At 48.8% G+C, this 11,589-nt stretch overlaps 1 protein-coding gene across 1 annotated transcript in view; it reads left to right on the top strand.

Moving 5' to 3' along the window:
• Positions 1-398: 398 nt before the first annotated feature.
• The window catches only part of LOC106593459 (haloacid dehalogenase-like hydrolase domain-containing 5), a 29,648-nt gene continuing 18,457 nt past the window's right edge, over positions 399-11,589 (top strand). Inside the window, exons 1-4 of the mRNA XM_045705493.1 lie at positions 399-582; positions 5,297-5,500; positions 9,814-9,926; positions 11,333-11,426. Coding sequence (XP_045561449.1) covers positions 466-582; positions 5,297-5,500; positions 9,814-9,926; positions 11,333-11,426 — 528 coding nt within the window. The 5' untranslated portion in view covers positions 399-465. The remainder of the gene's footprint in view (positions 583-5,296; positions 5,501-9,813; positions 9,927-11,332; positions 11,427-11,589) is intronic.

The raw sequence follows: 11,589 nt of genomic DNA, 5'->3' as shown, positions 1-11,589 counted from the left end.
CGCAGCGTGTGAATCCTGTGGGATTTTGTAATCCCGCGTCCGCTAAAGATCACTTTGATGTTCCACTACTAAACAGATCGGCTCCCCCACCGCACCGCTCCCCCACCGCACTGTTCCCCCGCCGCACCGCTCCCCCACCGCACTGTTCCCCCGCCGCACCGCTCCCCCACCGCACTGTTCCCCCGCCGCACCGCTCCCCCACCGCACTGTTCCCCCGCCGCACCGCTCCCCCACCGCACTGTTCCCCCGCCGCACCGCTCCCCCCACCGCACTGTTCCCCCGCCGCACCGCTCCCCCACCGCACTGTTCCCCCGCCGCACCGCTCTACCGCCTGTGTTTATAGGACCACCTTCTCTGTGACGTCACATCATGCCTTCAGCGATATATGAAGGGTTCGAACAAGATTGAACTAAATAAGAGAAACAGGAGGCAGCGGAGAGAACCGGACCGCAGAGCAGCAGAATCATGAAGGCACTGAGCGTCCTACACCGGGCTGCGAACACCCTGCTCAGCCAGCCCGGGGACCGGGGAACTCTACTGACAAGGTGTGGGATATGCGGCGCCTCGACGTTAAATAACAAGGTAGTGTTGTTACGTTACAGTCTCATCATTACGCAGTAGTTGGTTGATACAATGTATCGATATAATAACGTTATAGCGGTGTAATGATACCAGAACGTACTGGTACCCCCTGTATATAGCCTCGTTCTTGTTATTTTATTGTGCAACTTTTTCATTTTATTTTATACTTTAGTTTATTTAGTATATATTTTCTTAACTCTATTTCTTGAACCGCATTGTTGTTTAAGGGCTTGTAAGTAAGCATTTCACGGTAAGTATTCGGCGCATGTGACAAATACAAATTGATTTGATTGGTCGGATATTTTTATTTGACCTTTATTTAACTAGGAACAGTGGGTTAACTGCCTTGTTCAGGGCAGAACGACAGATTTGTACCTTGTCAGCTCGGGGATTCGAGTAGAGGGGGCTTTACTGTTCTTAGGTAGTGGGATGACTTTAGCTTCCCTCCAAGCCTGAGGACACACACTTTCTAGTAGGCTTAAATTGAAAATATGGCAAATAGAAGCGACAATATCGTCCGCTATTATCCTCAGTAATTTTCCATCCAAGTTGTCAGAGCCTAGTGGCTTGTCATTGTTGATAGACAACAATACTTTTTTCACTTCTTCCACACTCACTTTAGGGAATTCAAAATTACAATTCTTGTCTTTCATAATTTGGTCAGATATACTTGAGGTGTAGTGTCAGCGTTTGTTGCTGACATGTCATGCCTAAATTTACTAATCTTGCCAATGAAAAAATCATTAAAGAATTTGGCAATATCAGTGGGTTTAGTGATGAATGAGCATCTGATTCAATGAATGATGGAGCTGAGTTTGCCTTTTTTTGCCAGAATTTCATTTAAGATGCTCCAATCTTTTTATTATCGTTCTTTATGTCATTTATCTTGGTTTCACAGTGTAGTTTCTTATCCTTTTTATTCAGTTTAGTCACATGATTTCTCAATCTGCAGTACGTTTACCAGTCGGTTGTGCAGCCTGACTTATTTGCCATTCCTTTACCCTCGTCCCTCTCAACCATACCATTATTCAATTCCTAATCAATCCACAGGGATTTAACAGTTTTAACAGTCATTTTCTTAATGGGTGTTTATTAGTAACTGGAATAAACATTTTCATAAATGTGTCCAGTTCAGCGTCTGTTTGCTCCTCATTACACACCACAGACCAACAAATATTCTTTACATCATCAACATATGAATCACTACAAAACATATTGTATGACCTCTTATACACTATATTAGGCCCAGCCTTTGGAACTTTGGGTTTCCTAGATATGGCTGCTATATTGTGATCACTACATCCTATGGATCTGGATACTGCTTTTTCTCGAGTGGGCAGCTTGATGAAAGCAAGTCAATATTTAAATCACCCAGTAAATATAAGTCTCTGTTGATATCATATACATTATCAAGCATTTCACACATGTTATGTAGTGGTGTGGTGATGTGGATATGTAGTGGTGTGGTGATGTGGATATGTAGTGGTGTGGTGATGTAGATATGTAGTGGTGTGGTAGATATGTAGTGGTGAGGTGATGTAGATATGTAGTGGTGTGGTGATGTACTGTAGATATGTAGTGGTGTGGTGATGTGGATATGTAGTGGTGTGGTGATGTACTGTAGATATGTAGTGGTGTGGTGAGGTAGATATGTAGTGGTGTGGTGAGGTAGATATGTAGTGGTGTGGTGATGTGGATATGTAGTGGTGTGGTGATGTGGATATGTAGTGGTGTGGTGATGTGGATATGTAGTGGTGTGGTGATGTAGATATGTAGTGGTGTGGTGATGTACTGTGGATATGTAGTGGTGTGGTGATGTAGATATGTAGTGGTGTGGTGATGTACTGCGGATATGTAGTGGTGTGGTACTGTAGATATGTAATTGCTTGATCATTCTGGCTTTTATATCATTTCTATATTTTTGAGGAATTTGAGCCTTATCCATAATCTAGTTATGAAATACATTGTTGAGTCAGGGTGGCTGATGTTGGTCAGGGTGGAATGACGTGTGTGTGTGTGTGTGTGTGTGTGTGTGTGTGTGTGTGTGTGTGTGTGTGTGTGTAGGGATGGATCTTAACTGAGTGCTCCCCTGGGAAAGAGGACGGATGTCAGTTGTTAATAATCCTCAAGTGTGTGAAACAGAGTGAGATAGACGGGAAACCATTCTTATCAAAACACTGACAAACAGACAAAGCCACCGGGGGTTCGTGGCTAACGTGGGAATTGGGATGATGCTGGTTTATAAAGCTGGGGTGATGCTGGTTTATAAAGCTGGGATGATGCTGGTTTATAAAGCTGGGATGATGCTGGTTTATAAAGCTGGGATGATGCTGGTTTATAAAGCCGGGATGATGCTGGTTTATAAACTGGGATGATGCTGGTTTATAAAGCTGGGATGATGCTGGTTTATAAAGGTGGGATGATGCTGGGTTATAAAGCCGGGATGATGCTGGTTTATACAACTGGGATGATGCTGGTTTATAAAGCTGGGATGATGCTGGTTTATAAAGGTGGGATGATGCTGGTTTATAAAGCTGGGATGACGCTGGTTTATAAAGGTGGGATGATGCTGGTTTATAAAGCTGGGATGATGCTGGTTTATACAACTGGGATGATGCTGGCTGATAAGGCTGGGATGATGCTGGTTTATAAAGGTGGGATGATGCTGGTTTATAAAGCTGGGATGATGCTGGTTTATAAAGCTGGGATGACGCTGGTTTATTAAACTGGGATGATGCTGGTTTATAAAGCCGGGATGATGCTGGTTTATAAACTGGGATGATGCTGGTTTATAAACTGGGATGAAGCTGGTTTATAAAGCTGGGATGATGCTGGTCTATAAAGCCGGGATGATGCTGGTTTATAAACTGGGATGATGCTGGTTTATAAAGCTGGGATGATGCTGGTTTATAAAGGTGGGATGATGCTGGCTTATAAAGCTGGGATGATGCTGGTTTATACAACTGGGATGATGCTGGCTGATAAGGCTGGGATGATGCTGGTTTATAAAGCCGGGATGATGCTGGTTTATACAACTGGGATGATGCTGGTTGATATAGCTGGGATGATGCTGATTTATAACCTGGGATGATGCTGGTTGATAAAGCTGGGATGATGCTGGTTTACAAAGCTAAGATGCTGCTGGTTTATAAAGCGGTGATGATGCTGGTTTATAAACTGGGATGATGCTGGTTTATAAAGCTGAGATGATGCTGGTTTATAAAGCTGGGATGCTGCTGGTTTATAAAGCTGGGATGATGCTGGTTTATAAAGCCAGGATGATGCTGGTTTATACAACTGGGATGTGGCTGGTTGATAAAGCTGGGATGATGCTGGTTTATACAACTGGGATGATGCTGGCTGATAAGGCTGGGATGATGCTGGTTTATAAAGCTGTGATGATGCTGGTTGATAAAGCTAAGGTGCTGCTGGTTTATAAAGCCGGGATGATGCTGGTTTATAAACTGGGATGATGCTGGTTTATAAAGCTGAGATGATGCTGGTTTATAAAGCTGGGATGATGCTGGTTTATAAAGCTGGGATGATGCTGGTTTATACAACTGGGATGATGCTGGCTGATAAGGCTGGGATGATGCTGGTTTATAAAGGTGGGATGATGCTGGTTTATAAAGCTGGGATGATGCTGGTTTATAAAGCTGGGATGATGCTGGTTTATAAAGCTAAGATGCTGCTGGTTTATAAAGCGGTGATGATGCTGGTTTATAAACTGGGATGATGCTGGTTTATAAAGCTGAGATGATGCTGGTTTATAAAGCTGGGATGCTGCTGGTTTATAAAGCTGGGATGATGCTGGTTTATAAAGCCAGGATGATGCTGGTTTATACAACTGGGATGTGGCTGGTTGATAAAGCTGGGATGATGCTGGTTGATAAAGCTGAGATGATGCTGGTTTATTAAACTGGGATGATGCTGGTTTGTAAAGCTGGGATGATGCTGGTTTATAAAGACGGGATGATGATGATTTATAAAGCTGGGACGATGCTGGTTTATAAAGCTGGGATGATGCTGGTTTATAAAGCTGGGATGATGCTGGTTTATAAGCTGGGATGATGCTGGTGTATAAAGATGGGATGATGCTGGTGTATAAAGCTGGGATGATGCTGGTGTATAAAGCCGGGATGATGCTGGTTTATTAAACTTGGATGATGCTGGTTGATAAAGCCGGGATGATGCTGGTTTATAAAGCTGGGATGATGCTGGTTTATAAGCTGGGATGATGCTGGTGTATAAAGCTGGGATGATGCTGGTGTATAAAGCCGGGATGATGCTGGTTTATAAAGCTATAAATCATTGTTTAGTATTTTGCTCTGAGAATCCTTTATTATTCTTTGCAGTGCAGGTTAGGGTGGGTCTGTCTTGGTCTGTCTGGGTCTGTCTGGGTCTGTCTGGGTCTGCCTGGGTCTGTTTGGGTCTGTCAGGGTCTGTCAGGTTCTGTTTGGGTCTGTCAGGGTCTGTCTGGGTCTGTCTGGGTCTGTCTGGGTCTGTTTGCTTTTGGTTGTGCAGATCAGGACCAGATCTTGCCGTTTTGCTGTGATGCCACGCATGGATGGTTTGTGTGTGACAACACCTGTAATGTAAAAACGAAATCAATCCAAACTAAAAAACAACAACTAAAAGAAGGTTTGTACAGTATTTGTTCTATGGTTTGTCCAATGCCTTTCTCAGAAGTGTCTCTGATCCTCCTGTGCTCTAGATCCAGCCAGGGTTCGGCCTGCTGTTTGACATCGATGGGGTGCTGGTCCGGGGGAAGACTCCTATTCCAGCCGCTAAAAAGGCCTTTCAGAAGTTGGTGGACTCCAGAGGACAGTTCTTGGTTCCTGTGGTGTTTGTCACCAACGCTGGAAACTGTCTCCGTCAGAAGAAGGCTGATCAACTGTCTCAAATACTGGGAGTGCCTGTGAGTCCAACCCTAACCTTAACCTCTGAACCCTAACCCTGTGAATCCAACCCTAACCTTAACCTCTGAACCCTAACCCTGTGAGTCCAACCCTAACCTTAACCTCTGACCCCTAACCCTCCCCTCTGACCCCTAGCCCTCCCCTCTGACCCCTAGCCCTCCCCTCTGACCCCTAAACCTCCCCTCTGACCCCTAGCCCTGGGAGTCTAACCCTGGGAGTCTAACCCCTAACCCTGGGAGTCTAACCCTGGGAGTCTAACCCCTAGCCCTGGGAGTCTAACCCTGGGAGTCTAACCCCTAGCCCTGGGAGTCTAACCCTGGGAGTCTAACCCCTGGGAGTCTAACCCCTAACCCTGGGAGTCTAACCCCTGGGAGTCTAACCCCTAACCCTGGGAGTCTAACCCCTGGGAGTCTAACCCCTAACCCTGGGAGTCTAACCCCTAACCCTGGGAGTCTGACCCCTAACCCTGGGAGTCTAACCCTGGGAGTCTAACCCCTAACCCTGGGAGTCTGACCCCTAACCCTGGGAGTCTAACCCCTAACCCTGGGAGTCTAACCCTGGGAGTCTAACCCCTAACCCTGGGAGTCTAACCCTGGGAGTCTAACCCCTAGCCCTGGGAGTCTAACCCTGGGAGTCTAACCCCTGGGAGTCTAACCCCTAACCCTGGGAGTCTAACCCTGGGAGTCTAACCCCTAGCCCTGGGAGTCTAACCCTGGGAGTCTAACCCCTAGCCCTGGGAGTCTAACCCTGGGAGTCTAACCCCTGGGAGTCTAACCCCTAACCCTGGGAGTCTAACCCCTGGGAGTCTAACCCCTAACCCTGGGAGTCTAACCCCTGGGAGTCTAACCCCTAACCCTGGGAGTCTAACCCCTAACCCTGGGAGTCTGACCCCTAACCCTGGGAGTCTAACCCTGGGAGTCTAACCCCTAACCCTGGGAGTCTGACCCCTAACCCTGGGAGTCTAACCCCTAACCCTGGGAGTCTAACCCCTGACCCTGGGAGTCTAACCCCTGACCCTGGGAGTCTAACCCCTAACCATGGGAGTCTAACCCTGGGAGTCTAACCCTGGGAGTCTAACCCCTGACCCTGGGAGTCTAACCCTGGGAGTCTAACCCCTGACCCTGGGAGTCTAACCCCTAACCCTGGGAGTCTAACCCTGGGAGTCTAACCCCTAACCCTGGGAGTCTAACCCCTGGGAGTCTAACCCCTGGGAGTCTAACCCCTAACCCTGGGAGTCTGACCCCTAACCCTGGGAGTCTAACCCCTAACCCTGGGAGTCTAACCCTGGGAGTCTAACCCTGGGAGTCTAACCCCTAACCCTGGGAGTCTGACCCCTAACCCTGGGAGTCTAACCCCTGACCCTGGGAGTCTAACCCCTGACCCTGGGAGTCTAACCCCTAACCCTGGGAGTCTAACCCCTAACCCTGGGAGTCTAACCCCTAACCCTGGGAGTCTAACCCCTGGGAGTCTAACCCCTGGGAGTCTAACCCCTAACCCCTGGGAGTCTAACCCCTAACCCCTGGGAGTCTAACCCCTAACCCCTGGGAGTCTAACCCCTAGGAGTCTAACCCCTAACCCTGGGAGTCTGACCCTGGGAGTCTAACCCCTAACCCTGGGAGTCTAACCCCTAACCCTGGGAGTCTAACCCTGGGAGTCTGGCGGTGGTTTCAGGCTGTGGTTTCAGGCTGTGGTTTCAGGCTGTGGTTTCAGGCGGTGGTTTCAGTCTGTGGTTTCAGGCTGTGGTTTCAGGCGGTGGTTTCAGGTTTCAGGCTGTGGTTTCAGGCTGTGGTTTGTGGTTTCAGGATGTGGTTTCAGGCTGTGGTTTCAGGCTGTGGTTTCAGGCGGTGGTTTCAGGCGGTGGTTTCAGGCGGTGGTTTCAGGCTGTGGTTTCAGGCGGTGCTTTCAGTCTGTGGTTTCAGGCTGTGGTTTCAGGCGGTGGTTTCAGGTTTCAGGCTGTGGTTTCAGGCTGTGGTTTGTGGTTTCAGGATGTGGTTTCAGGCTGTGGTTTCAGGCTGTGGTTTCAGGCGGTGGTTTCAGGCTGTGGTTTCAGGCGGTGGTTTCAGGCGGTGGTTTCAGGTTTCAGGCTGTGGTTTCAGGCTGTGGTTTCAGGCTGTGGTTTGTGGTTTCAGGCTGTGGTTTCAGGCTGTGGTTTCAGGCCGTGGTTTCAGGCCGTGGTTTCAGGCCGTGGTTTCAGGCCGTGGTTTCAGGCCGTGGTTTCAGGCTGTGGTTTCAGGCTGTGGTTTCAGGCCGTGGTTTCAGGCGGTGGTTTCAGGCTGTGGTTTCAGGCGGTGGTTTCAGGCTGTGGTTTCAGGCTGTGGTTTGTGGTTTCAGGCTGTGGTTTCAGGCTGTGGTTTCAGGCTGTGGTTTGTGGTTTCAGGCTGTGGTTTCAGGCCGTGGTTTCAGGCCGTGGTTTCAGGCCGTGGTTTCAGGCTGTGGTTTCAGGCGGTGGTTTCAGGCTGTGGTTTCAGGCGGTGGTTTCAGGCGGTGGTTTCAGGCTGTGGTTTCAGGCGGTGGTTTCAGGCTGTGGTTTCAGGCTGTGGTTTCAGGCTGTGGTTTCAGGCGGTGGTTTCAGGCTGTGGTTTCAGGCTGTGGTTTCAGGTTTCAGGCTGTGGTTTCAGGCTGTGGTTTGTGGTTTCAGGCTGTGGTTTCAGGCTGTGGTTTGTGGTTTCAGGCTGTGGTTTCAGGCCGTGGTTTCAGGCCGTGGTTTCAGGCTGTGGTTTCAGGCTGTGGTTTCAGGCGGTGGATTCAGTCTGTGGTTTCAGGCTGTGGTTTCAGGCGGTGGTTTCAGGCTGTGGTTTCAGGCGGTGGTTTCAGGTTTCAGGCTGTGGTTTTAGGCTGTGGTTTGTGGTTTCAGGATGTGGTTTCAGGCTGTGGTTTCAGGCTGTGGTTTCAGGCTGTGGTTTGTGGTTTCAGGCTGTGGTTTCAGGCTGTGGTTTGTGGTTTCAGGATGTGGTTTCAGCCTGTCGTTTCAGGCTGTGGTTTCAGGCGGTGGTTTCAGGCTGTGGTTTGTGGTTTCAGGATGTGGTTTCAGGCTGTGGTTTCAGGCTGTGGTTTCAGGCGGTGGTTTCAGGCTGTGGTTTCAGGCGGTGGTTTCAGGCGGTGGTTTCAGGTTTCAGGCTGTGCTTTCAGGCTGTGGTTTCAGGCTGTGGTTTGTGGTTTCAGGATGTGGTGTCAGGCTGTGGTTGCAGGCTGTGGTTTGTGGTTTCAGGCTGTGGTTTCAGGCTGTGGTTTCAGGCGGTGGTTTCAGGCTGTGGTTTCAGGCTGTGGTTTGTGGTTTCAGGCTGTGGTTTCAGGCTGTGGTTTCAGGCTGTGGTTTGTGGTTTCAGGCTGTGGTTTCAGGCCGTGGTTTCAGGCCGTGGTTTCAGGCGGTGGTTTCAGGCGGTGGTTTCAGGCTGTGGTTTCAGGCTGTGGTTTCAGGCTGTGGTTTGTGGTTTCAGGCTGTGGTTTCAGGCTGTGGTTTCAGGCTGTGGTTTGTGGTTTCAGGCTGTGGTTTCAGGCTGTGGTTTCAGGCTGTGGTTTGTGGTTTCAGGCTGTGGTTTCAGGCCGTGGTTTCAGGCCGTGGTTTCAGGCTGTGGTTTCAGGCCGTGGTTTCAGGCCGTGGTTTCAGTCTGTGGTTTCAGGCTGTGGTTTCAGGTGGTGGTTTCAGGCTGTGGTTTCAGGCGGTGGTTTCAGGCAGTGGTTTCAGGCTGTGGTTTCAGGCGGTGGTTTCAAGTTTCAGGCTGTGGTTTCAGGCTGTGGTTTGTGGTTTCAGGATGTGGTTTCAGGCTGTGGTTCAGGCTGTGGTTTGTGGTTTCAGGATGTGGTTTCAGGCTGTGGTTTCAGGCGGTGGTTTCAGGCTGTGGTTTCAGGTTTCAGGCAGTGGTTTCAGGTTTCAGTCTGTGGTTTCAGGCTGTGGTTTGTGGTTTCAGGCTGTGCAGGCGGTGGTTTCAGGCTGAGGTTTCAGGCGGTGGTTTCAGGCTGTGGTTTCAGGCGGTGGTTTCAGGCGGTGGTTTCAGGCGGTGGTTTCAGGCGGTGGTTTGTGGTTTCAGGCTGTGGTTTCAGGCTGTGGTTTGTGGTTTCAGGCTGTGGTTTCAGGCTGTGGTTTCAGGCGGTGGTTTCAGGCGGTGGTTTCAGGCGGTGGTTTCAGGCGGTGGTTTCAGGCTGTGGTTTGTGGTTTCAGGCTGTGGTTTCAGGCTGTGGTTTGTGGTTTCAGGCGGTGGTTTCAGGCTGTGGTTTCAGGCTGTGGTTTCAGGCCGTGGTTTCAGGCCGTGGTTTCAGGCAGCAGCCACTCTGTTTGATAACTTTGTATCTGTGTTGTGTCTTTCTCTCGTAGATCTCCCAGGACCAGGTGATGCTGTCTCACAGTCCTCTCAGGATGTTCACGAAGTACCATGAGAAATGTGTTCTGGTGTCAGGACAAGGACCTGTACTGGATATCGCTAACAAGTATCTGTCTAATCACTTCTAACTCTGCTGTTTCACTGTGCCATCATCACCAGATGTATATAGTTACTCAGCCAGTGTGAGTAGCTGACTAAAAAACTATCGGCATTTAAAACATCAATCAAAGCCTTTAGTCTTTCTTAGAGGGGTAGTTCTATGTTGATCAGTGAGACCACGTGGCTGTACAGCCGGTCGTATTTTATAACCCTGGTTCATCTGCTCGACCATATATTCAAGGTCTCTGTGATTACTGGGTGACAGCCTGGCAGGTCCAGGGACAGTAATGAGAGCTTATAATAGTGCTCTGAGAACTGGGGGGCATTTTAGGTGAAGCCAACAAAATTTGCTGCACCGATGACGATGATAAGAGCAGATGATGTTGTTATCCAGATAAAGGTTTGGCCTACTGCTTCAGCCTGGGGCTTGTTATCCAGATAAAGGTTTGGCCTACTGATTCAGCCTGAGGGCTTGTCATCCAGATAAAGGTTTGGCCTACTGCTTCAGCCTGGGGCTTGTCCTCCAGATAAAGGTTTGGCCTACTGCTTCAGCCTGGGGCTTGTCATCCAGATAAAGGTTTGGCCTACTGCTTCAGCCCGGGGGCTGGCAAACCTAAACACAGCATCGTCAGCCATAGAGTGATAGAGTATAAACTGGAAATTCCACTGAGTAGACAAAACATTAAGAGTATTCCATGACATAGACTGACCAGGCGAATCCAAGTGAAATCTATGATCCCTTATTGATGTTACTTGTTAAATCTACTTCAATCAGTGTTAATGAAGGGGAGGAGATGGGAAAAATAAGGACTTTCAAGCCTTGAGACATGGATTGTGAATGTGTGCCATTCAGAGGGTGAATGGGCAAGACAAAACATTTAAGTGCCTTTGAACGGTTTGTGTCAAGAACTGCAAGGTTGATGGGTTTTTCACACCCATGTGTATCAAGAATGGTCCACCACCCAAAGGACATCCAGCCAATTTGATACAACTGTGTGAAGCATTGGAGTCAACATGGGTCAGCATCCCTGTGGAATGCTTTCGATACCTTGTAGAGTCCATGCCCCGACGAATTGAGGCTGTTCTGAGGGCAAAAGAGGGTGGGGTACCAGTAAATATTATGAAGGTATTCCTAATGTTGGGCTCCCAAGTGGGGCAGTGGTCTAAGGCACTGCATCTCAGTGCAAGAGGCGTCACTACAATCCCTGGTTTGAATCTAGGCTGTATCACATCTGGCCGTGATTGGGAGTCCCGTAGAGCGGCGCACAATTGGCCCAGTGTCGTCCGGGGTAGGCTGTCAAAGTAAATAAGAATTTGTTTCTTAAACCGACTTGCCTAGTTAAATAAAGGTTAAATAAATAAATGTTTGGTATGTTATAGATGTTATCATGTTGATCCTTAACGTCCCTCCAGTCTGGGCTTCCAGAATGTGGTGAGCATCGACATGTTGACAGAATACTTCCCCCTGCTGGATATGGTGGACCACAACAGACGACCCAAACAACCAGTAGGAGCACGCACGCACGCGCACGCACACGCACGCACACGCACGTTGGTGCCGTTGGACAGGAAAAACCATCCATGCAACCTCATTGGATCATGGTGGCCATATTGTTTGAGCTAGAGTCCTGGAAGATGTTGTGTTTAAAAACATGGGTATATACACTACC

This window comes from Salmo salar, chromosome ssa22 (genome assembly GCF_905237065.1).
Source record: "Salmo salar chromosome ssa22, Ssal_v3.1, whole genome shotgun sequence".
Classification (NCBI taxonomy): Eukaryota; Metazoa; Chordata; class Actinopteri; order Salmoniformes; family Salmonidae; genus Salmo; species Salmo salar.
This window is presented reverse-complemented; position numbering and strand designations above follow the sequence as displayed.